The 27,739-nt window shown below is 36.2% G+C and overlaps 1 protein-coding gene across 2 annotated transcripts in view; it reads left to right on the forward strand.

Moving 5' to 3' along the window:
* Window positions 1–27,739, forward strand: part of LOC149794929 (serine/threonine-protein kinase 32B-like) — a 247,876-nt gene that overhangs the window by 121,649 nt on the left and 98,488 nt on the right. For both annotated transcript variants that reach the window (XM_089964571.1, XM_089964570.1), the window contains exon 3: window positions 26,132–26,187. In XM_089964571.1, the coding sequence (XP_089820697.1) occupies window positions 26,132–26,187 (56 nt within the window). The remainder of the gene's footprint in view (window positions 1–26,131; window positions 26,188–27,739) is intronic.

The following is a 27,739-nucleotide window of genomic DNA, read 5'->3' on the forward strand; positions in this document are numbered from 1 at the left end:
GATAATTGGTATGGAGGTCTCAGTACAATTATTCATGCCATCTAGTGATACAAGTATAGAGGTCTCAGTACATTCATGCCATATAGTGATTTAAGATAATTGATATAGAGATTTCAGTACATTCATGCCATCTAGTAATATAAGATAATTGGTATAGAGGTCTCAGTACATTCATGCCATATTGTGATATAAGTATAGAGGTCTCAGTACATTCATGCCATATAGTGATATACATATAGAGGTCTCAGTACATTCATGCCTTATAGTGATATAAGTATAGATGTCTCTACATTCATGCCATCTGGTGATAAAAGTATAGAGGTCTCAGCACATTCATGCCATCTAGTGATATAAGATAATTGGTATAGAGGTCTCAGCACATTCATGCCATTTAGTCATAAAGATAATTGGTATTGAGGTCTCATACATTCATGCCATATAGTGATATAAGATAATTAGTATAGAGGTCTCCATATATTCATGCCATGTAGTGATATAAGTACAGAGATCTCAGTACATCCATGGCATCTAATGATATAAGATAATTAGTATAGAGGTCTCTACATTCATGTCATCTATTGATTAAGTTAATTGGCATAGATGTCTCAGTACATTCATGTCATTTAGTTATATAAGATAACTGGAATGGAGGTCTCACTACATTCATGCCATCTAGTTATATAAGATAATTGGTATAGAGGTCTCAGTACATTAATGTCATAAAGTGATATAAGTATTGAGGGTCATTACATTCATGCCATCTAGTGATATCAGATAATTGGTATAGATATCTCAGTACATTTATGTCATCTAGTGATATAAGATAATTAGTATAGAGGTCTCTACATTCATGCCATCTATTGATTTAAGATGATTGGTATGGAGGTCTCAGTATATTCATGCCATCTAGTGATATCAGATAATTGGTATAGAGGTCTCAGTAGATGCATGCCCTCTAGTGATATAAGTATAGAGGTCTCAGTACAATCATGCCATCTAGTGATACAAGTATAGAGATCTCAGTACAATCATGCCATCTAGTGATACAAGTATAGAGATCTTAGTACATTCTTGCCCTCTAGTGCAATAAGTATAGGGATCTCAATAAATTCATGCCATGTTGTGATATAACTATACAGATCTCAGTACATTCTTTCCCTCTAGTGATATAACTATATGGATCTCGGTATATTCTTGCCATGTAATGATATAAGTATAGAGGTCTCAGTACATTTATGCCATCTAGTGATGTAAGATAATTGGTATAGAGGTCTCAGTACAGTCATGCCCTCTAATGATATAAGTATAGAGATCTCAGTACATTCATGCCATCTGGTGATATAAGATAATTGGTATAGAGGTCTCAGTACATTCATGCCATCTAGTGATATAAGATAATTGGTAAAGAGGTCTTAGTACAGTCATGCCCTCTAATGATATAAGTATAGAGATCTCAGTACATTCATGCCATCTGGTGATATAAGTATAGAGATATGAGTACATCCATGCCATGTAGTGACATAAATAAGAGGTCTCAGTACATTCATGCCATCTAGTGATATAAGTATAGATATCTCAGTACATTCATGCCATCTAGTGATATAAGTATAGAGATCTCAGTACATTCATGCCATCTAGTGATATTAGTATAGAGGTCTCAGTACATTCATGCCATCTAGTGATATTAGTATAGAGATCTCAATACATTCATGCCATCTAATGATATAAGTATAGAGATCTCAGTACATTCATGCCATCTAGTGATATTAGTATAGAGGTCTCATTACATTCATGCCATCTAGTGACATAAGTATAGAGATCTCAGTACATTCATGCCATCTAGTGATATAAGTATAGATATCTCAGTATATTCATGCCATCTAGTGATATAAGTATAGAGATCTCAGTACATTCATGCCATCTAGTGATATAAGTATAGAGATCTCAGTACATTCATGCCATCTAGTGATATTAGTATAGAGGTCTCATTACATTCATGCCATCTAGTGATATAAGTATAGAGATCTCAGTACATTCATGCCATCTAGTGATATAAGTATAGAGATCTCAGTACATTCATGCCATCTAGTGATATTAGTATAGAGATCTCAGTATATTAATGCCATGTAGAGGTATAAGATCAATAGACATGTTCCATTTTGTCTGGCAGTTGTAGGTCATTCAATAGGTTGACTAATCTGGTATGAATCAGTGGCACTCAATTATATAGAAAGGCAGTACAATTTCAGCTGACAGATGATGTTGATAATAACATTCAGTATGATTACATACATATTAAATATGCATGATCAAAAGGTTTTCATTTCATTTTTAGCTTATCTGGGATGATCACACAGGCTGTTACACACTACATGATCTTCATTCAGTATTGTTCTAAACTCTTACAGAATTCTTCACACACTTCATACATCCATTCCATATTTTGTTCCGAAAATCTGGCTTCATTCTATCCACCTTAGCTGTCTAAACTTTGATCCTAAGTCCTTAAAGTTCTTATATTTTCCTCACTTTGGTTACATTTAAGTCATTGGGACTTTGTCTTCCAAATGTAAATCATCATCTCTTAATAAACACAAATGGAATTTAAGAAGTCACTCTGTACTTTAAAATTTGTACTTTAAATTTTTTATGCCTAGTTGCACAAGATTTATTTTTAATGTTGGGCACTTTTACAAATTGCAAATGCCTAATTGTCCAAGATTTGTGAGTCTTGCATCCATCCTTCATTAATCATATATTCACTAGTTTGGCCACTGATTATAATGGGTTCTAAGGCCATTATAGATGTTATGCCTTAATTATGCATATTATTTATTAAATATTCCCAGGACTTTCTTGAATACCAGTCCTTTCTCTCATCTTTGAATTTCACTATTCCGAATTAGTATACATTAAAAAGTTAATAAATTACCTGATATTGTAAGTTCTATCTCAAAATGAAAACTGTATGATACTCACTGTTATTTTACGCCTGATTCTGTTTTCTGTTTTCTTTTGAAACTGACTGACTTGGCTCTTATCAACTCACTATATTGAAATAGATTATTAATTAACTCTATGCATGTACCTGATCTGGTCAAAATAGTGATTTTGTTCAATAATGCAATTGACTGTTTAGATTTTCATAAGCCTGGTATTTTTCCTGATGTGTGTTTCTAATCTAAATATAAACAACTAGTCCCTGAAGTAAAACTATGGTGTGATAGGGTAAATGGTTAATCCCTAATGGTCAGCTAGAAGTGAACCTCTAGCATGATAGGGTAAATGGTTAATCCCTAATGGTCAGCTAGAAGTGAACCTCTAGCATGATAGGGTAAACGATTAATCCCTAATGGACAGCTTAAAGCAAACTTTTTTCATGATAGCGGATAATCCTTTGGGTAGGAATTAATATCATGAGATGGCTTGATTCAACACCTTGGAATGTTTTCTGACAGCAAGGGAAAGGCGTATGACAATTATTAGCTTCAGTCTTGATATCTGGAAACAAACTGTCATAATAATGCACAGTAAATTCTGGCCAGTGCCATAGAGAGTGATCACGGGCCCTGGGGTAAGAAACACAAAGGTCTCTCCTAGTTCTTGTTCAAACAAAATGTTTCTTTTATAAAATCAAAAAGTGATATACCCCTGGTTGGCTCCCCCCACTCTTGTTGCCCTGATTCTGACCAGTGCCCACTGCAAGCTGTGCTGTGGTTATATATGATCACCCTTCCAGAGCTGATAATAGTTGCCCTATACTATCTGACCATCACCACTAGCCCATGCTGTTGTTAGTTGCCTTAAACCATCTGACCAACTCCAGTAGTCCATGCTGTTGTTAGTTGCCTTAAGCCATCTGACCAACACCACAGTCCATGCTGTTGTTAGTTGTCTTAAACCATCTGACCAACTCCACTAGTCCATGCTGTTGTTAGTTGTCTTATACCATCAGACCAACTCCATTAGTCCATACTGTTATTAGTTGCCTTAAACCATCTGACCAAAACCACAGTCCATGCTGTTGTTAGTTGCCTTAAACCATCTGACCATCACCACAGTCCATGCTGTTGTTAGTTGCCTTAAACCATCTGACCAACACCACTAGTCCATGCTGTTGTTAGTTGCCTTAAACCATCTGACCATCACCACAGTCCATGCTGTTGTTAGTTGCCTTAAACCATCTGACCAACACCACTGTCCTCGCTGTTGTTAGTTGCCTTAAACCATCTGACCAACACCACAGTCCATGCTGTTGTTAGTTGCCTTAAACCATCTGACCATCACCACAGTCCATGCTGTTGTTAGTTGCCTTAAACCATCTGAACAACACAACTAGTCCATGCTGTTGTTAGTTGCCTTAAACTGTCTGACCAACACCACAGTCCATGCTGTTGTTAGTTGCCTTAAACCATCTGACCAACTCCACTTGTACATGCTGTTGTTAGTTGTCTTATACCATCTGACCAACTCCATTAGTCCATACTGTTGTTAGTTGCCTTAAACCATCTGACCAACACCACAGTCCATGCTGTTGTTAGTTGCCTTGAACAATCTGACCAACACCACAGTCCATGCTGTTGTTAGTTGCCTTAAACCATCTGACCATCACCACAGTCCATGCTGTTGTTAGTTGCCTTAAACCATCTGACCAACACCACTAGTCCATGCTGTTGTTAGTTGCCTTAAACCATCTGACCATCACCACAGTCCATGTTGTTGTTAGTTGCCTTAAACCGTCTGACCATCAACACTGTCCTCGCTGTTGTTAGTTGCCTTAAACCATCTGACCAACTCCACTAGTCCATGCTGTTGTTAGTTGTCATACCATCTGACCAACTCCTCTAGTCCATGCTGTTGTTAGTTGCCTTAAACCATCTGACCAACTCCACTAGTCCATGCTATTGTTAGTTGCGTTAAACCATCTGACCAACACCACTGTCCATGCTGTTTTTAGTTGCCTTAAACCATCTGACCAACACCACATTCCATGCTGTTGTTAGTTGCTTTAAACCATCTGACCAACACCACTAGTCCATGCTGTTGTTAGTTGCCTTAAACCATCTGACCATCACCACAGTCCATGCATTGTTAGTTGCCTTAAACCATCTGACCAACACCACTGTCCTTGCTGTTGTTAGTTGCCTTAAACCATCTGACCAACCACAGTCCATGCTGTTGTTAGTTGCCTTTAACAATCTGACCAACTCCACTAGTCCATGCAGTTGTTAGTTGTCTTATACCATCTGACCAACTCCACTAGTCCATGCTGTTGTTAGTTGCCTACCATCTGACCAACACCACAGTCCATGCTGTTGTTAGTTGCCTTAAGCGATCTGGCCAACTCCACTAGTCCATGCTGTTGTTAGTTGCCTTAAACCATCTGACCAACACCACAGTCCATGCTATTGTTAGTTGCCTTAAACCATCTGACCAACTTCACTAGTCCATGCTGTTGCTAGTTGTCTTATACCATCTGACCAACTCCATTAGTCCATACTGTTGTTAGTTGCCTTAAACCATCTGACCAACACCACAGTCCATGCTGTTGTTAGTTGCCTTGAACAATCTGACCAACACCACAGTCCATGCTGTTGTTAGTTGCCTTAAACCATCTGACCATCACCACAGTCCATGCTGTTGTTAGTTGCCTTAAACCATCTGACCAACACCACTAGTCCATGCTGTTGTTAGTTGTCTTATACCATCTGACCAACTCCATTAGTCCATACTGTTGTTAGTTGCCTTAAACCATCTGACCAACACCACAGTCCATGCTGTTGTTAGTTGCCTTAAACCATCCGACCAACTCCACAGTCCATGCTGTTGTTAGTTGCCTTAAACCATCTGACCATCACCACAGTCCATGCTGTTGTTATTTGCATTAAACCATCTGACCAACACCACTAGTCCATGCTGTTGTTAGTTGTCTTATACCATCTGACCAACTCCATTAGTCCATACTGTTGTTAGTTGTCTTATACCATCTGACCAACACCACAGTCCATGCTGTTGTTAGTTGCCTTGAACAATCTGACCAACACCACAGTCCATGCTGTTGTTAGTTGCCTTAAACCATCTGACCAACACCACAGTCCATGCTATTGTTAGTTGCCTTAAACCATCTGACCAACTCCACTAGTCCATGCTGTTGCTAGTTGTTTTATACCATCTGACCAACTCCATTAGTCCATACTGTTGTTAGTTGCCTTAAACCATCTGACCAACACCACAGTCCATGCTGTTGTTAGTTGCCTTGAACAATCTGACCAACACCACAGTCCATGATGTTGTTAGTTGCCTTAAACCATCTGACCATCACCACAGTCCATGCTGTTGTTAGTTGCCTTAAACCATCTGACCAACACCACTAGTCCATGCTGTTGTTAGTTGTCTTATACCATCTGACCAACACCACAGTCCATGCTCTTGTTAGTTGCCTTAAACCATCTGACCAACTCCACTAGTCCATTCTGTTGTTAGTTGCCTTATACCATCTGACCAACACCACTGTCCATGCTGTTGTTAGTTGAATTAAACCATCTGACCAACACCACTGTCCATGCTGTTGTTAGTTGCCTTAAACCATCTGACCAACACCACAGTCCATGCTGTTGTTAGTTGCCTTAAACCATCTGACCAACACCACAGTCCATGCAGTCAATACCATCTCATAAAAAACTGCTTTCTATGTCAGAATTGAACTCAGTACATTCAATGAGAAGTCATTTATCAGTCAGTTAGGATTAGTTCCTTCAATTGATATTGTTATGTTGACTTCCTCTGTCTGTTTCACAGATATTTGCCATCTTTTATGTAAATGCCTACCAGACTGGAATTTTTTAGGTCTTGATTAAATAGCAACCGCCCTTGTTAAGTGGGTAGCATATCATTTTCACGACAGAAAGATGCGACTTTGAATTAGCATCAGATCAGCCTGAGTCAGACTGGTAGTGCATCCTTTTGCAAACCATTTTACTCCAATGGCCAGGGCACTAAATAATCTAGAACCTTGAACCAAAGCAATCACTTGCCTATATGACTACTGATTATGAATGAAATATGAATAGTTGGATGAACACTTTGTACTGATTTTCACTTACATGCAAGGGTCCCAATTGGCTGAGTGGTCTGATTTAGCACTCATCAGTATGGATCACTGCCATCTCACCTCTTTATGTGTGGGTTTGAGTCTCCAACTTGGCCAATGTGGATATGTGAGAAAGCTTGCCAGTAGCTTCCCATGGGTCATGGTTCTTTTTGGGGTTTTCCTGCATTCTTCCTCCACCAGTCATACTGAAAAAAGGTGTTAAACCCAATAACAATAACTTGTATATGTAAACTGAATTTCATCAAAATAAATTTGTTGTCACAGTTCGAATTGTTAAAGTTGACTGCATATGAGTCTTTCATCAGCTTCATCCCATAGGATCTAGCAGCAAGTGACATGTTCTTGTTTGTGATGGTTTTGACAAATTTATTTCCCTCAATCTGTCAATGCCTATGTGTCAATGCCTGTGTGTCAGTGCCTATCTGTCAATGCCTATTTGTCAATGCCTATGTGTCAATGCCTATTTGTCAATGTGCATTCACCAATTTTGATAAAATTACTTATTAATTTTAGATTTTCAGCAATGTTACTTCTTTAGAAAGACAAAAGCAGTGTACAAGATTGAGGTGCTTGCCCACCCACCCTTCTACCGTTTTCTTTTTTAATAGTACCTTACCTCCCTCTTGATAATAAAACACAAATATGACTGGAGAACATTTTGTTATTCGAATTGTTTGAAAAAAAATTAAGACAGCAACATTTCAAGCATTAAAATGAAATGAAAATGAAAGACACCCATCACTAACTTTCAAAATTTATTTTCAAAAACCCTATGCCACCAAACATCCTGTTCTCCAGATTTGTTAAAAAGTCCTTGTGCCACCAACTATCATATCCTCAATCTTGTTTTAAAAATAATAAACACTAGCCACAAGCTTCCATTAAAAGTATCCCCACCATCCCTCCAAATTCCTTTTTTAAGTTCACTACCTCAAAATTTGCAAAAGAAAAAAGCAGAAAAAAACACACACTCTTATCTCCATTTTGTTCAGCTCTTCAAATACTAACACTTTAAAGAATTTGATACGAAATAATATAAAAAACAAAGTCGAGTAATCCTCCCATTTGTTTTTCTTTTTGCAAACCATCATCCTGCCAAAATAAAAAAATGCTAGACCATCAACCCTGCCATTGTTTCAGGAAGCTCTAGAGTTCAGATACTATGTTCAGCTTTCTATAGATTTCTAAGTGTCATGTTCTCTGCCTCTCTGTGTGCAAAATGTTTCTATATCCCCTTATTCTAATTAAATTGTAGGCTTTCCCATCACAATTTTAACTTTGTTTACTTAGGAAAGAAACTGACTGATAATTGTAAAGAATTAATTAATTAAATATTTAAAATATTATTGAAATGTTTTACCATTCCACTAAGTAGTGAGCTGGGAGGCCATTTTGTCTGTAACCTTTTACTTTCCATATTTTAAAAATAATTTCGTAAAAATACAGATTAAAATTAATATTATTAGTCACATATAACAACAACAGATTTTAAAAATTAGTAAGCAGTACAACTTATCCATATCTAACAGACCAGTTTAACACTCCAGTTAATAAAGGAATATATAAAATATAAAAGATATAAACATGTACTATATATAAGAACTTAATTCTATGATAAATGATTAGGCAGTTTTAATCAGACAGACAATTAAACATTTTTGATAAGTGCACTTGAAAATGTGATAAGGTCTGCCTCAGGATTCAGTGATTATCTACAGAGCACAGTGTGATATGAAGTATTAGCAATCTGTCCAACTTGGATGTGTGGATGGCAGCATCAAGATGTGAAATGTTAACAATCCATCCAACTGGGCAGTGTGGATTATACCAGCATCAGGATGTGGAATGTTTTGGCAGAACATTTCCAACTGGGCAGTGTGGATGGCAGCAACAGATTATGGAATGTTTCTACAAAGTCATTCCAACTGGAAAGTGTTGATGGCAGCGTCAAGATGTGAAATGTTAACAATCTGTCCAACTGGGCAGTGTGGATGGCAGCAACAGCTTATGGAATATTTTGACAATCAGTCTAACTGGACAGTGTGGATGGCATCATCAAGATGTGAACTGTTAACAATCCATCCAACTTGGCATGTTTGGATGGCAGCAACAGATTATGACAGAACTTTTCCAACTGGGCAATGTGGATGGCAGCAACAGATTATGGAATGTTTCGACCAAATCAGTCTAACTGGGCAGTGTGGATGGCAGCATCAAGATGTGAAATGTTAACAATCCATCCAACTGGGCAGTGTGGATGGCAGCAACAGATTATGGAACATTTTGACAATCAGTCTAACTTGGCAGTGTGGATGGCAGCATCAGGATGTGAACTGCTAACAATCCATCCAACTGGGCAGTGTGGATGGCAGCAACAGATTATAGAATGTTTCGACAGAACGTTTCCAACTGGGAAGGGTGGATGGCATCATCAGGATGTAAAATCTTAACAATCCATCCAACTTGGCAGTGTTGATGGCAGCATCAGGATGTGGAATGCTTTGACCAAATTGCAACTGGGCAATGTGGATGGCAGCATCAACATGTGGAATGTTAACAATCTGTCCAACTGGGCAGTGTGGATGGCACCAACAGATTGTGGAATGTTTTGACAAAATAAGTCCAACTGGGCAGTGTGGATAGCAGCATCAAGATGTGAAATGTTAACAATCCATCCAACTGGGTAGTGTGGATGGCAGCAACAGATTATGGAATGTTTTGACAAAATCCGTCTAACTGGGCAGTGTGGATGGCAGCATCAGGATGTGAAATGTTTTGACAAAATCAGTCCAACTGGGCAGTGTGGATGGCAACATCAGAAGTGTGGAATGTTTTGACAAAATCAGTCCAACTGGGCAGTGTGGATGGCAACATCAGATTGTGGAATGTTTTGACAAAATCAGTCCAACTGGGTAGTGTGGATGGCAGCATCAGGATGTGAAATGTTAACAATCCATCCAACAAGGCAGTGTGGATAGCAACATCAGATTGTGGAATGTTTTGACAAAATCTGTCCAACTGGGCAGTGTGGATGACATCAACAGATTGTGGATTATTTTCACAAAATCAATCCAACTGGTCAGTGCAGAAGGCAGCATCAGGATGTGGGATGGTTTGACAAAATCAGTCCAACTGGACAGTGTGGATGGCAGCATCAGATTGTGGAAGCTAACTTTTAACAAAATCAATCCAACTGGGCAATGTGGGTGGCAGCATCATATTGTGAAATGTTTTGACAAAATCAGTCCAACTAGGCAGTGTGAATGGCAGGATCACACTGTGGAATATTTTGACAAAATCGTTCCAACTGGGCAGTGTGCATGGCAGTATCATATTGTGGAATGTTTTGACAAAATCAATCCAACTGGGCAGTGTGGATGGCAGCATCAGATTATGGAATGTTTTGACAAAATCTGTCCAACTGGGCAGTGTGGATGGCATCATAAGGATGTGGAATATCTTGCTGGCTGTTTATCATAGAAATGTATACATGCTTTAATAAAATTAATATAGAATGCTTTGGGACATTTCTGTGCAGCTAAGGTTTCTGTCACCAATAGTGAAGCAAAATGCTTACCAAATTGGACTGATTGACCAAAAACATACTGCAGTGCTTACTATTTGAAAAGAGGCAAATGTCACCTGAATATTCTTTTCAAAATAATATTAATTTTGGACGCACGGGTTACACATCACTGATTTCATGTCTCACAAGGGTTCTGCCTATTCTGCACACATCTTTGAAAAGATGTAATGTTTTTCTATTCAGCTTTAAAAATTAAATACATTACTTTGGGCTGTTTCTGTCAGCAGTTCAGTCGAGTAATTAGGTCAGGTTTATAGCTAGTTTACAAAATTCCATGTAACAATGCCAATAAATGGAAATTGATATTAAGGAAACTAAACCAATCATGTGTGTGTGTGTGTGTGTGTGTGTGATTTGGATTTTTAATGTAGCTTTAAAAAATTTCAATCATATCGCTATGATATCTGTAGTGTAACAGTTTTATAGTGATGTCTGGCACTGGGGCATCATGCTGCAGACATGTAGCATGATGTCCCACCCAGTCACATTATCCTGACACCAGGACAACCAGTCCTAACACTAACCTCTTAATGCTGAGCGCTAAGCAAGGCAGCTGTTGGTACCATTTTTGTAAGTCTTTGGTACGACTCGGCCGGGGATCAAGCCCATGACCTCACACATCTGAGGTGAACACTCTAACCACTAAGCCACTGGGGCGGTAAACCGATCGTGTAAAAAAATTAGTGAAGTTCAACATTTCAGAAAAAGTAAGCTATAGTATTGAAGAGAAACAACAATGCATAGGATGCAATGTGCTACAACATCGTCTTTATGGGGTAAAAATTATATAAGAATTCAGAAACAGACTATATGCCAGGGAATTTCTTGAGATTTCATTCTAGCAGCAAGTTGACACATTAAGTAGCAGATAATTTTGTATGGGTGGGACAGCTTTTTGCAAAATTGGAAACTTGGATTAAGATGCAGAATTTGTTTAAGGTATACATTTCCATCTTTTATATAATGTATTTATTGTATGATTCTAAAAGATACATAGTAAATAGGATTTTTGGGGTTACAGGTTCAAGAAGGTCATGGAGTGGGTCTTCATGTTGACATTTAGAAATCACATTTTTATATGCATTTCAAGTCAAATTGTTGGATATTTTTGTGCACTTTATAAATATCACTTTTCTTAATTAAATTGCAATTGTTCTTTCTTGATACAAAATGGGATTTTTTACCATAATAACACATGATTCAGTGTTTACAGAAATGACGTATCATTGTGCAGATTTACCCAATGCACAGAATTGGCCGACATGGTGGTATAGGTATCACATATAGTTTTAGAAATGAAAACTGCTGTTAGAATGCTCAGTACATGTAAATGAGTATATCAATTAGATAAGTGGATGGAATGGCGCAAGCTGCTTGTGTGAGGCCTCATTTTTAGTGACTAATCAAGGTAATTAAGGATGCCTGAACTACTGCTGGATAGCGCTTTAAGGTTATGCAAAGCTTGATGACTTTCACCTAGTAAAATCTAGGTTGACATTTACAGTAACAATAACAATGACAATGACAATAGCAGATTTTAACAGCAATGATTAAGATGAATAATGCAAAACAACATTAACCTCTTAGTTTTGTTTTCTTCTTGAAAGAAAGTCATATCAGCACCTTTATTTTTGATGTCATGGAAAGAATAGTTTGCTCTTGATGTTTTATATCTAATGTATGCCCAGTCAGGTAGTGGGTTACAGAACTTACCTACAGGCTATATTGTGCTGATTAAAAGTTAACAAAGTTAACTTGTTGAACGGTTCCAAGTTATAATTTCAGGAGAACAAAATTTCCAACATTCCCTTATCCAAATCAGTTAGTTTCATTGATTTTCAGGACTTCTGTTTTCGATGGGTACATGGGGAAAGGAAGAACTATATTGACTTGGGAGTCAAAAGTCAAATATCAGTGTCTTTGTAACTGAAAGAAGATATGGTTCTGTTAAAACAATTTTTAGTTATCTGCATAGAGGATTGTTAAAAACAGGCCAGGTGAATAATATGCCTTTCGTGGTACTCTTGATTAGTTTTATATTGATTGCCTTGTGGGTTTAAATTGTGGGAAGCAAAAATGATTCATAGAGTTAACTGATTGCCTTGTGGATTTAAATTGTAGGGAGGGAAAATGCCTCATGGACTTGATTGCCTTGTGTATTTAAATTGTAGGAAGCAAAAATGACTCAGACTTACTGATTGCCTTGTGGGTTTAATCAGTGCCTGATCATGGCATTCCAGGGCCCTTATAACAGAAAATATTATCATGCCCCTCCCTCCTCCACAAAATGCGAAACTAAAAAAAACAATATTAAAATCTAAAAAGGTAGGAAATTACCAGTGTTGCCATCATTCCAGATCAAAATACTTGATCATACTGATTGAAATGGTTATGTTTAATTCATTCATTTTTATCAACACATTTGTCTTTTAATTTGAATTTTTTCAGGCGTCCCTTTTGGGTAGATGCCCTAAGCACTTACTTAGTGTGCTTAATGGGTAATCCAGCACCAGGTTTAATTGTCAGATGAAAAAAAAATGCCTCATTATGAGCTTATTGATTTTAACACTACATTTTCATTACTAATTTGATCCTAAATCCTAACATACATTACATTGACTTACTCCTGGCATACATTACATTGACTTACTCCTGGCATACATTACATTGACTTACTCCTGGCATACATTACATTGACTTACTCCTGGCATACATTACATTGACTTACTCCTGGCATACATTACATTGACTTACTCCTGGCATACATTACATTGACTTACTCCTAACATACATTACATTGACTTACTACTAACATACATTACATTGACTTACTCCTGACATACATTACATTGACTTACTCCTGGCATACATTACATTGACTTACTCCTGACATACATTACATTGACTTACTCCTGGCATACATTACATTGACTTACTACTAACATACATTACATTGACTTACTCCTAACATACATTACATTGACTTACTCCTGGCATACATTACATTGACTTACTCCTGGCATACATTACATTGACTTACTCCTGACATACATTACATTGACTTACTCCTGGCATACATTACATTGACTTACTCCTGGCATACATTACATTGGCTTACTCCTGACATACATTACATTGGCTTACTTCTGACATACATTACATTGACTTAGAATTAGGTTAACATTAATTCAATATTTCCATCCACAGGACCTTAAAATCAATGAAGTTCAATTCCAACAACCAAAACAATTATTAGTAAATTGGAGACTAGCTGGCCCAGTCAGCTGCTGTCCGACAGGAAGAAGACAAATCAGTAATTTTCTGAAGCATAATATCATCTTTGGTAGCAATATGATTGTAATAGTTCCTTTCTATTTGTATGCAAATTATATACCTTTGAAAATTAGAAAACTGAAGACCTGACATAATGATATAAATGTCTTTTATTAAAATCTGATTTTTTGGTCTTCAATAAATGAATATTTTCAAGCCTTTTTGGTCAAGGGACTTTAATTCTAGGTGATTCTAAAGAAGAGACAGCTTAAGATGAGAGGGCTTCACTACTAGCAAGTCTGGCAAATTTTATTCAGTAACATAAAAGTTTGTGGTATTTTGTGAATAGTCCATGAACACTGGACATAATTCTACTTTTCTTTGTCCATAGCCTAGGAACTGTGGTAGCTTAGTTAGCAAAGTATCAGACTTATAATCCAAGGGTCCCATGTTTCATACATGCCCAGGCTATACCTGGCTGCTCTAACATGACTTTGGGAAATGTACTTAGGTTCCATCTCCTCTGCTAAATATTGCCAATAAGGAATCAAACTACCAATAAAAACAAATAAAATACATCTATATCATAAACTATATCTGTATCATAGAACATGTCTATATAATAAACTATGTCTGTATCATAAACTTTGTCTTTATCATAGACCATGTCTGTATCATAAATTTTGTCTGTATCTTAGACCATGTCTATATCATTGATCATGTCTATATCATAGACCATGTCTGTATCATAGACCATGTCTGTATCATAAACTATGTATATATCTATATCATAAACTATGTCAATATCATAGACCATGTCTATATCATAAACTATGTCTGTATCATAGACCATTTCTTTATCATAGACCATGTCTATATCATAGACTATATCTATATCATAGACAGTGTCTATATAATAAACTTTGTCTTTATCATAGACTATGTCTATATCATAGACCATGTCTGTATCATAAATTTTGTCTGTATCATACACCATGTCTATATTATCATAAACTATGTCTGTATCATAGTACTGGTCTATATCATAAACTGTCTTTATCATAGTACATGTCTATATCATAAACTATGTCAATATCATAGACCATGTCTAGATCTTAAACTATGTATATATCTGTATCATAAACTATGTCTGTATCATAGACCATGTCTATATCATAAACGATGTCTATATCATAGACCATGTCTTTATCATAAACTATGTCAATATCATAAACTATGTCTATATCATAAACTATGTCTATATCATAGACCATGTCTATATCGTAGACCATGTCTATATCATAGACCATGTCTATATCACAGACCATGTCTATATCACAGACCATGTCTATATCATAGACAATGTCTATATAATAAACTTTGTCTTTATCATAGACCATGTCTATATCATAGACCATGTCTGTATCATAAATTTTGTCTGTATCATAGACCATGTCTATATCATAAACTATGTCTGTATCATGGTACATATTTATATAAAAAACTATGCCTTTGTCATAGACCATGTCTGTATCATAAACTATGTATCATAGTACTGGTCTATATCATAAACTGTCTTTATCATAGTACATGTCTATATCATAAGCTATGTCAATATCATAGACCATGTCTAGATCATAAACTATATATATATCTGTATCATAAACTATGTCTGTATCATAGACCATGTCTATATGATAAACTATGTCTATATCATAGACCATGTCTTTATCATAAACTATGTCTTTATCATAAACTATGTCAATATAATAAACTATTTCTATATCATAAACTATGTCTATATCATAGACCATGTCTATATTGTAGACCATGTCTATATCATAAACTATGTCTATATCATAAACTATGTCTATATCATAAAATATATCTATATCATAGACCATGTCTATATCATAAACTATGTCTATATCATAAAATATATCTATATCATAGACCATGTCTATATCATAAACTATGTCTATATCATAAACTATGTCTATATCATAAAATATATCTATATCATAGACCATGTCTATATCATAAACTATGCCTATATCATAAACAATGTCTATATCATAGACCATGTCTATATCATAAACTATGTCTATATCATAGACCATGTCTTTATCATAAACTATGTCTATATCATAGACCATGTCTTTATCATAAACTATGTCAATATCATAAACTATGTCTATATCATAGACCATGTCTATATCATAGACCATGTCTATATCATAGACCATGTCTATATTGTAGACCATGTCTATATCATAAACTATGTCTATATCATAACTATGTCAATATCATAGACCATGTCTATATCATAGACCATGTCTATATCATAGATCATGTCTATATCATAGACCATGTCTATATCATAGACCATATCTATATCATAAACTATGTCCATATCATAAACGTTCTATTTTACTTTCTTTCCAGCTATGACAATTGTTTCTTTCTTCACATGACTGCATTGGTAACTCCTTGATTTGTTAGAGCCATGACTAGGTTCCTGTATATTGCTCTGATCAAATTGACACAGCTTATTCAGGAGGCTATTATTCATTGCCCCAGCTGATTTAACAGGCTATTATTCATTGCCCCAGCTGATTTAACAGGCTAGTATGCATTGCCCCAGCTGATTTAACAGGTTATTATTCATTGCCCCAGCTGATTTAACAGGCTATTATTCATTGCCCCAGCTGATTTAACAGGCTATTATTCATTGCCCCAGCTGATTTAACAGGTTATTATTCATTGCCCCAGCTGATTTAACAGGTTATTATTCATTGCCCCAGCTGATTTAACAGGCTATTATTCATTGCCCCAGCTGATGTAACAGGCTAGTATGCATTGCCCCAGCTGATTTAACAGGTTATTATTCATTGCCCCAGTTGATTTAACAGGCTATTATTCTTTGCCCCAGCTGATTTAACAGGTTATTATTCATTGCCCCAGCTGATTTAACAGGCTATTATTCATTGCCCCAGCTGATTTAACAGGCTATTATTCATTGCTCCAGCTGATTTAACAGGCAATTTTTCAATGCCCCAGCTGATTTAACGGCCTATGATTCATTGTACATAGCCCAAATTGACCTCAAGGTACATTCTTGCTAATTTTTTAAAGTTGTGACCATATTCCCTTGAATTTTGTTTCCATGTACTGGGATATAGACAATATACAGGAACCTATCCATGTTGATATTTCTTGCAAAGCATGTTTAAGTGCAAATTGCCACCACTTAGCACCACTTCCGAAAAGCAATATTCAAGGCAGCCACTCAGTCTGTCCCTCATGGCCATCATTAAGTCTATACACTGTGTTTGGATGAAGAATGTCAGGCTCTTCTCAAGGAGTGTGAAACATCTGGAAACCCAAACATAGGAGATCATCTGTTTGAATCCCTGGACATTGCCAGGCACATTCACTGGGAGGGAACTACAGATCACTTAACTTTACATGCTCCAGATGGAAATGCTGGAACTTGATTTACCAACTTGGCACCGCTTAGCAACCACCAGTTCAAGCCCACCCTGTTGTCAAACCAAATAGCCATTTACTACAAGTGACCAAAGCATAAGAAGTCAGATGAACTAGATCAAAACACTCCATAGGTATTTACAACTGCAGAGCTTGAAAAGTTGTTCTGCAACATCAGATCAGGTAAAGGAGCAGGATATGACAATATCATGCATGATTTCATGAAGAACTTTGGTCCAAAGGCAATGGTATGACTTGCTGCTTTATACACCCAGGTTGTTAAGGAAAAGTGCTTACTTTTTTGGCACCAGGCAAAGATTATTGCAATCCCTGGCAAAGATCCTCTTAATGTGGCAAGCTTAATAACTGGCCAATCTCCTTGCTTTCAGTCTTATTTTAAGGTACTGGAGCACCTGATTCTCCAAAGCATTGGTCTAGACTTGAAGAATATCATAACTGTTGAGCAAGCAGGCTTCAGACATGGCTGTAGCACTTGCAATCAAATCCTTGCCCTGACAGTGGTATATGATACAATCAGTCATGCATGGCTGTTGTTGAAAATTTCCAGAGTATTGCCACACTAGATAGTTGAGACTATCGAACTGTTCTTTCATGATAGGCACTTCAGACTGCACATCCAAGAGAGCTTTAGCTCATGGAGACATCTGACTAATGGATTCCCACAGGCATCTGTTCTTTTACCAAGTCTGTTCAATGTTCATATTGATGACTTGCCTGAAACACAGTCATACAAGTTCATGTACAGAGATGGCATTGCTTTCAGGACCCAAAGTTGCTTGTTTACTGAGCTTGAGGAGGTTCTGAACAAGGACCTTGAGGAACTGATGGACTTATTCAAGAAATGGTACCTACTTTGCATCCTCCTCAATGGGCAGCAAATAAAACATGACCCGACACCAACATAGCTTGGTGTGACTTTGGATAGATCACTGACATTCTACAACCACCTGAAGAAAACTGAAGCAAAACTGAGCACTCGAAACAACCTACTCCACAAACTGGTTGGCTCAACATGTGGTGTTAGTGCTCAGGCACTCAAAACATCAGCACTGGCCCTCTGTTATTCAGTAGCTGAATATTGCACTCCTGTCTGGGCTGAGACAATTGTCCCATACTGAGCCAACTGACATCCAACTGAATACAACAATCTGTGGAGCACTATGTCCTTGCTGCCGGTACTCAGCATCATTCCTCCTCCACATCTCCATCACCAAGAAGCAACTAAAAAACTGCTGGTAAATGATTATACCAGTGAGAAACTTTCACTGTACATGGATATGACTTCACATCCAGCAGTCTGCTTTAAGCTTTGAGGAGGATATCACAGCTATTTCAGCATGAAGTGATGAGTGGTCTTCAACAGATGTTGTAAACCACTTCTCATAGCTGAGACATCTGTCTGCCCTCCTGGCTTCAACCTTCCATGAGAACTGTGGACTATGCTGAACCATTTTTCCAGACAGGACAGGGTTCTTGTGCAGTCAGCCTTGTCTGATGGAGCCAGTCCACTGACTCTTCCTGTAGCTGTACAGACCATTTCACACATGAAAAACTGCCAGCTGAAAAAGTTTTCAGATTGAATTCAGGCTCTGCACCTTGCTGATGATGATGACACTTAAATGGCTGGGCATGCACTGTACACAATAAATAAAATAGGGAAAATTGCAAGTGGACTTGCGACACTCTGTTGCAATGCTGATTTGTGACCAATTTTTGAGGGTTGATGTGGACACATTTTTCCAATAAATTCTTTGCCCCATCACAAATGTGGAAAGGGTATACACTCAGTTACCCTTGTTTAAAATACTGAAAAAATTAAGATTCACTCAAATAAAAAAATAAATGAAGGTAAATAATCTCTACTTCAGTCCTTATGGCATCTTATTTCTTTGCTTATAGTAAAATTAATGGCAAACATGATAATACCATCATGAAAGACATTTTTGATTCATAATAAAGGTTTTGTCTCTGATATTTTGCTGCAGCTAATGTTTTGTGAAAACACTGTAGCACACCAAAGACACTAAATCTCAGCTGACTTGTCAGTTGTTTTGAATACATCTACCAATTATTTAAATCAGCTGAGATTTAAATCAAATTCAGGAAAGCCCAAATTAAGTCAGATGCCAGTGATGTAAGCCCAGATTAAGTCAGATGGCAGTGATGTAAGCCCAGATTAATTCAGATGCCACTGATGTAAGCCTTAAATTAATCCAAATGTCAGTGATGGAAACTAATATTAATGATTTTAGAATTGTATGCATTTCTCAGTGAAATACATGGAAGTAACAAAGTACCAACTTTGATGAGAATTTGGCATACCTGCCATATTTCCAGTGTTGTGTTATATTTGAGACTCAAAATGTGTGTTTTGATGTCCCAAGGGGTGGTCAGTGAGTGTGAAAAAAAATAGTGATGTCATCAAAGTGACAATTAGATAAGTCTTCATAGAACTCTATAGGAATAGATTGGAAATTAAAATATGAAAATAAATTGTCTGACATGTTCAAAGCACATTGTTGGTAGACTTAGTATCAATGAAAATCATCACTATACACATACACAAAAGTACAAATACAATATCATAACCACACTGACATTAACTGTGTGTGTCTGTTTGTGATTTGGATCTTTAACATAGCTTTAAAAACAAAATCAGTCATATCACTATGATGTACACAGTGTGGCAGTTTAGAGTGATATCTAGCAATGGGGCATCATAGCACAGACATGTAGCATTATGTCCCACCCAGTCACATTATCCTGACACCAGGCCGACTAGTCCTAACATTAACCTCTTAATGCATAGCGTTTAGCCAGGCAGCTGCTAGTAACATTTTTATTAGTCTTTGGTATGACTCAGCCTGGGTTCAAACCTGCGACCTTCCACATCTGAGGTGGATGCTGTAACAACTTCCATTAAATAAAAGCATAGGTCAAATATAGGCTTATTTAGATACAGTCTTTGGTATTCATTACTTTAGAAGGGTTTTTTCATATAATGCAAGTGTTATTTAATATTCATCGCTACATTCAGTAGGGACTGGATGGTACTGTTTGTTCAAAACACTTCTTCTGGATTCTGAGTGAATTTCAGCTTAGGTCCATCTGTCAGTTACCAATATTGTTCCCATACACTAACACAAGTTGTCCCCCAATCTACAGTTTCCAATACTTTATCATTGGTTTTCATTTGAGGTAAGAAAAAACCATATTAATAATGGGGTCAAAAGCTCTTAGTGGCTAACTATAATGACTCAGTGTGTCCACCATCTACAGTTACTAAACTTTACAGATGACTTGTGGTGAGGAAGAAGCCTATTGATTCTGAGGTTAAAGGTCCTGGTCACCATGACTGAAATAGGAAAAATGGTTATGTGCAACAGTTTGAGCCATCTCCATGGTGACCAGATAATGTACTGTTCATAGTTCACAGTAACCTTTCTTAAAATATACATGTTGCTAACTTTGATCTTGTTGTAAACTTTTAACTTTGAATTTTATGTTGTCTGCTTTACAGTACTCTGCAGCCAACACTGTAAACTGGCTTTAGAATCTCATATGCTAATTATTACCTGACAAGTTCTGGATGGACCAAACTCACCAACAATATGGTAATTGTCAGGTGATTTATTCAGCATTAAAGTATAATCCTGCATTTAATCTAATAAACGTTGCTTACATTCTGCCAGTCCATATATCAAACTGGAAAATTTATACGAATATGTGTTTCTTAGGACCTGAAAGTCACTTTTGCATTGAAGAAACTATGAAAGTATCATGTAATGGAAATGTCCTCCAAAACTGTTGGCAAATGTGACCTCTGGAATATATAGGTGATATAGTTGAATTAATTACATGGTGTGGTTAATTTGAGGACTTTAGGTGATATGGTTGAATTAATTACATGTTGTTGTTAACATAAGGACATTAGGTGATATGGTTGAATTAATTATGTGGTGTAGTTATCTTGGGGACTTTAAGTGATATCATTGAATTAATTACATGGTGTGGTTATCTTGAGGACATTAAGTGATATGGTTGAATTGATTACTGTGTGGTTATCTTGAGGACATTGGGTGATATTGTTGAATTAATTACATGGTGTGGGTGTCATGAGGACATTAGGTGATATGGTTGAATTAATTTTACATGGTGTGGTTATCTTGAGGACTTTAGGTGATATAGTTGAATTAATTACATTGTGTGGTTATCTTGAGGACCTTAGGAGATATAGTTGAATTAATTACGTGGTGTGTTTATCTTCAGGATTTTAAGTGATATGGTTGATTTAATTACATGGTGTGGCTATGCCAAGGACTTTATGTGATATGTTTGAATTAATTACATGGTGTGGTTATCTTGAGGACTTTAGGTGATATGGTTGAATTAATTACATTGTGTGGTTATCTTGAGGACCTTAGGAGATATAGTTGAATTAGTTACGTGGTGTGTTTATCTTCAGGATTTTAAGTGATATGGTTGATTTAATTACATGGTGTGGTTATGTTGAGGACTTTAAGTGATATGGTTGAATTAATTACATGGTGTGGTTATGTTGAGGACCTTAGGAGATATAGCTGAATTAATTACATGATGTTGTTATCTTGAGGACTTTAGGTGATATGGGTGATGTAATTACATGGTGTGGTTATCTTGAGGACTTTGTGATATGGTTGAATTAATTACATGGTGTGGTTATGTTGAGGACTATTGGAGATATGGTTGAATTAATTACATGGTGTGGTTATGTTGAGGACTATTGGAGATATGGTTGAATTAATTACATGGTGTGGCTATGCCAAGGACTTTATGTGATATGTTTGAATTAATTACATGGTGTGGTTATCTTGAGGACTTTAGGTGATATGGTTGAATTAATTACATGGTATGGTTATCATGAGGACATTGGGTGATATGGTGGAATTAATTACATGGTGTGGTTATCATGAGGACATTAGGTGATATGGTTGAATTAATTACATGGTGTGGTTATCTTGAGGACTATTGGAGATATGGTTGAATTAATTACATGGTGTGGCTATGCCAAGGACTTTATGTGATATGTTTGAATTAATTACATGGTGTGGTTATCTTGAGGACTTTATGTGATATGGTTGAATTAATTACATGGTGTGGTTATCTTGAGGACATTGGGTGATATGGTGGAATTAATTACATGGTGTGGTTATCATGAGGACATTGGGTGATATGGTGGAATTAATTACATGGTGTGGTTATCTTGAGGACTTTAGGTGATATGGTTGAATTAATTACATGGTGTGGTTATCTTGAGGACTTTGGGTGATATTGTTGAATTAATTACATGGTGTGGTTATCATGAGGACATTGGGTGATATGGTTGAATTAATTACATGGTGTGGGTATCTTGAGGACTTTGGGTGATATTGTTGAATTAATTACATGGTGTGGTTATCTTGATGACTTTAAGCACAAGTAATTAAAACAAAAGTAATTAAAACACAAGTAATTAAAATGAGAAATATCTTCCTTGCTTTCATCCTGATAAATTAACAAGTCTTCTTGCATACAGATGTGCATATAAATGGCATTCTGTTTACATTAATTTAGTAAATGGAATTGTATTTGTGTAGGTGATTCTTGCTGTGCAAATTGATCAACACTGGAAATTTAGCCAGGGAAATTAATACCACTATTGAAGCAAAACATTACTATCATGGTTTCTTTGTAATTGTTTTGAAGGGTAGGGAATTGGTTAAGCCAAATCATGCATTTTTCCACTAAATTCAATTTCAACTCTGAGATGTTTAACATTACTTCATTGGGAATCGAGAGTTTTTATGACCAGTGATCATAAAAGAATAAATGGAGAATATGAGGGTTTTAGTTCAAAAGGGCAAAATATTGTCTTAAATGTCCAACATTAAAGATAAATAAAATAGATACTTTGTAGAATATTGAAAACTCTAGTGCTGCAGGATTAAATGTTTGTGTATGAGTACTCCAAGGTAAAAATGTAGACAACATAATGTTTAAAGCTGTGGACTGAATGATCAAAAACTCAATTTATTTCAGGATACCCCTTGCATTGTTGTCATGACTTAATCATTAGTACAACATTAGTCATACAAATTAAATACAATTCAGTTCTTATATGTGTTAAAAACTGACCTGTAGCATTGTCACGTACCCCTCCAAGTCAGAAGAAAAAAAATGCAATGTCTTAAACATTACAAATTACCTGTACAGGAACTCATCAAGAAATGGCTAAACATATTAAAATGATAAATTCAATAGACCTCATAACAATATAAAACATAGACCCAAACCTACAGATCATTTTCATCTGATAACATAGACTTAAACCTACAGATCTTTTTCAGCTTATAACACAGACCCAAACTTACAGATCATTTTCAGCTAATAACACAGACCCAAACTTACAGATCATTTTCAGCTAATAACACAGACCCAAACTTACAGATAATTTTCAGCTTTTAACACAGACCCAAACCTATAGATCTTTTTCAGTACATAACACAGACCCAAACCTACAGAAGACTTTCAGCTTATAACCCAGACCAAAACCTACAGATCATTTTCTGCTTATAACACAGACCCAAACTTACAGTGCATTGTCAACTTATAACACAAACCCTAACCTAGATATCATTTTCTGCTTATAACACAGACCCAAACTTACATTGCATTGTCAGCTTATAACACAAACCCTAACCTAGATATCATTTTCTGTACATAAGACAGACCCAGACCTGCAGATCATTTTCTGTACATAACATAGACCCAAGCTTACAGATCATTTTCAGTTTATAACATAGACCCTAACCTACAGATATATTTTCAGTTTATAATGTAGACCTAAACCTATAGATTATTTTCAGATTATAACACAGACCCACACCTATCGATCATTTCCAGCTTATAACACACACAAACCTACATATCATTCAGATTATAACACAGACCCAAACCTACAGATCATTTTCAGCTTATCACACAGACCCTAACTGACAGATCATTTCCAGCTTATAACAGAAACCAAAATCTACAAATCATTTTAACCGCCCCGGTGGCATTGTGGTTAGAGCATCCGCCTTGGATGTGGGAGGTGATGGGTTTGTTCACTGGCCAAGTCATACCAAAGACTTACAAAAATGGTACTAACAGCTGCCTTGCTTGGCAGTCAGCATCAATAGGTTAGTGTTAGGACTGTTTGGCCTGGTGTCAGGATAATGTGACTGGGTGGGACATCATGCTACATGTCTGCAGCATGATGCCCCAGTGCCAGACATCACTATAAACTGCCACATTGCAGACATCGTAGTGATATGACTGAAACATTGTTAAAGCTACGTTAAAAATCCAAATCACACACAGATCATTTCAGCTTTTCATCTTATAACATTGACCTAAGGCTTTAGATCATTACAGTATATAACTCAGACCCAAATCTACCAATCATTTTCATCTGATAACACAGACCCAAACCTACAGATCATTTTCAACTTATAACATAGACCCAAACCTACAGATCATTTTCAGTACAAAACATAGACCCAAACCTACAGATCATTTTCAGCACATAACATAGACCCAAACCTACAGATCATTTTCAGCACATAACATAGACCCAAACCTACAGAACTTTTTCAGCTTATGACATAGACCCAAGCTTGCAGATCATTTTCAGTACTTAACATTGACCAAAAACCTACAGATCATTTTCAGCTCATATCATTGACCTATGCCTATGAATCATTTCAATACATAGCAGAGACCCAAAACTACAGATCATTTTCAGCTGATAACATAGACCCAAACCTATAGATCATTTCCAGCTTATAATACAGACCCTAACCTACAGATCATTTCCAGCTGATAACATAGACCCAAACCTATAGATCATTTCCAGCTTATAATACAGACTCTAACCTACAGATTATTTTCAGCACATAACATAGACCCAAACCTACAGATTATTTTCAGCACATAACATAGACCCTAACCTACAGATTATTTTCAGCACATAACATAGACCCTAACCTACAGATTATTTTCAGCACATAACATAGACCCTAACCTACAGATTATTTTCAGTACATAACATAGACCCTAACCTACAGATCATTTTCAGTACATAAGATGGATCCATGCTGACAGACACATCTTGTGATAGCATTTAGTTCACCAGTCAGAGAGCAATGGCTATTCAGTTGGTGGAGTGTCCAATTTGTAACTGAAGGGTCATATATTCAGTGTCTACCCAGGCCAGCTTTGGTCAGCTGCCTTGATGCGCCTTCAGGAAAGGCATGTAACTTTCATTTCCTTGGCATGATAAGCTAATAAAGCATTAAAAGTGCACTGAAAGATACAATTCTTGAAAATCTTTACGTTATTGCATTTAGTACTCACAAGAAATTCTTACTATCAGACCAGCCTGGATCAGATATAATGGTGTGTCCTTAGGTAAGGCACTTGACTCCGTTGCCTTGGCGCTAAATAATCTATGTGTTGCTCTGCTGTAAAGCACAAAACTAAAGCAAACCAAATTCGATTACATGCATAACATTAATAAACCTTCAATTTGCAGCATGAGTTTAATAATCATGATTGAAAATAATTACCTACTGATTTATTTCTCCTTTCAGTGAATTTTGACCACTTCAGTATCCTAAGAGCCATAGGAAAAGGCAGCTTCGGGAAGGTCAGCTTATTTGTTTTGTTCTTTTTTCTTTTTTTCTTCTGTCTATCCATTTGTTGATTCATCCTGAGAAACTTGCTACATCTATCATTTGAAAACCGTTAGTTGGAGACAAATTAACAAATAAGCAATCATGTTTGTATGCTTATGTAGATTACCTGACGAGAATTTTAGGTCATTGCAGGAATTTTAAATTTTGTTTTGTACATTTTGAAAATATTTTGGATATGATTTTTTTAAACAACTGCACAACTGAGCAATATTCATTCCATGTGCTAATATAAATGAAATTTGGCAGGAAGTTGAGTATGCATTTCTCAATAACATGATCGTATCCTCATACCGATATAGCAAATTTTTAAATCTTTTTAAAAGGTATTGAACTTGAAATTTTGTTTCTTTCTTTTAAGTATAATGAAGCTTTTGTTATCTGTTGATGGAATTCATTTGAGACAACATTTATAAATTCATTTTCCCCAAAAGTATTCAGATGATCATAAACCAAGTTTTCCAGTGATGTCTACGGGATCTGGCATTTTCATAAAGGGAGAATATAATTTACATAAGGCGAAATTTTAATGAGAAAAGTATCGATATATTCAGTATAGTTTGTTTCGACAAGTGCCTGATAAACAAACTTTTAATGACTAAAAATATCACTTGTAGTCATTGAATGAAATGTAACTTGTGGCAAAAAGGAACTAATTAAATCCATTATGTTACTTTTTAAAAAAATTATCTTCAGGTAAAAAGCAAAATAAGATATCATGGTTTAACACAAAAGGCCAGGTCCTTCTGATTATGTCAGTTAATCTTGAAATCATTCACATACAGTCCATTTCAGATTCATACATATGAATGATTGCTATATCATTCACATACAGTCCAATTCAGATTCATTCACATACAGTCCAATTCAGATTCATTCACATACAGTCCAATTAAGATTCATTCACATACAGTCCAATTCAGATTCATTCACATACAGTCCAATTCAGATTCATTCACATACAGTCCAATTCAGATTCATACATATGAATGATTGCTATATCATTCACATACAGTCCAGTTCAGATTCATTCACATACAGTCCAATTCAGATTCATTCACATACAGTCCAATTCAGATTCATTCACATACAGTCCAATTCAGATTCATTCACATACAGTCCAATTCAGATTCATACATATGAATGATTGCTATATTTTTCATTATGCTCATGGCACATTAACTAAGGAATTTCTGCATGGTCATTCTTACAAGGGGATTGATCAAATTTAGAGAGAAAGTACTCTACATGTAAAACAAATTATCCTTGTTGGAAAATCTTTTGAACAAACAATAAAGTGTAACAGGGACACGTTACATTTAAAGGGCACTCATATTTTTTAAAATATAAACTCTTTTGTGTTAATAGTAGCCTATACTTTCTATATGAATTAGATAATGAAAATGGAGAACTACTAAACAAATCAATTGAATGAAACTACTGAAGGTCAAAGTGGTTAGGCTACCATGGCATGTTGTTGGGAAAAATAATTTTGAATGAAACTGT

This window comes from Sinohyriopsis cumingii, chromosome 7 (assembly GCF_028554795.1).
Source record: "Sinohyriopsis cumingii isolate HCF-2022 chromosome 7, ASM2855479v2, whole genome shotgun sequence".
Taxonomy (NCBI): Eukaryota; Metazoa; Mollusca; class Bivalvia; order Unionida; family Unionidae; genus Sinohyriopsis; species Sinohyriopsis cumingii.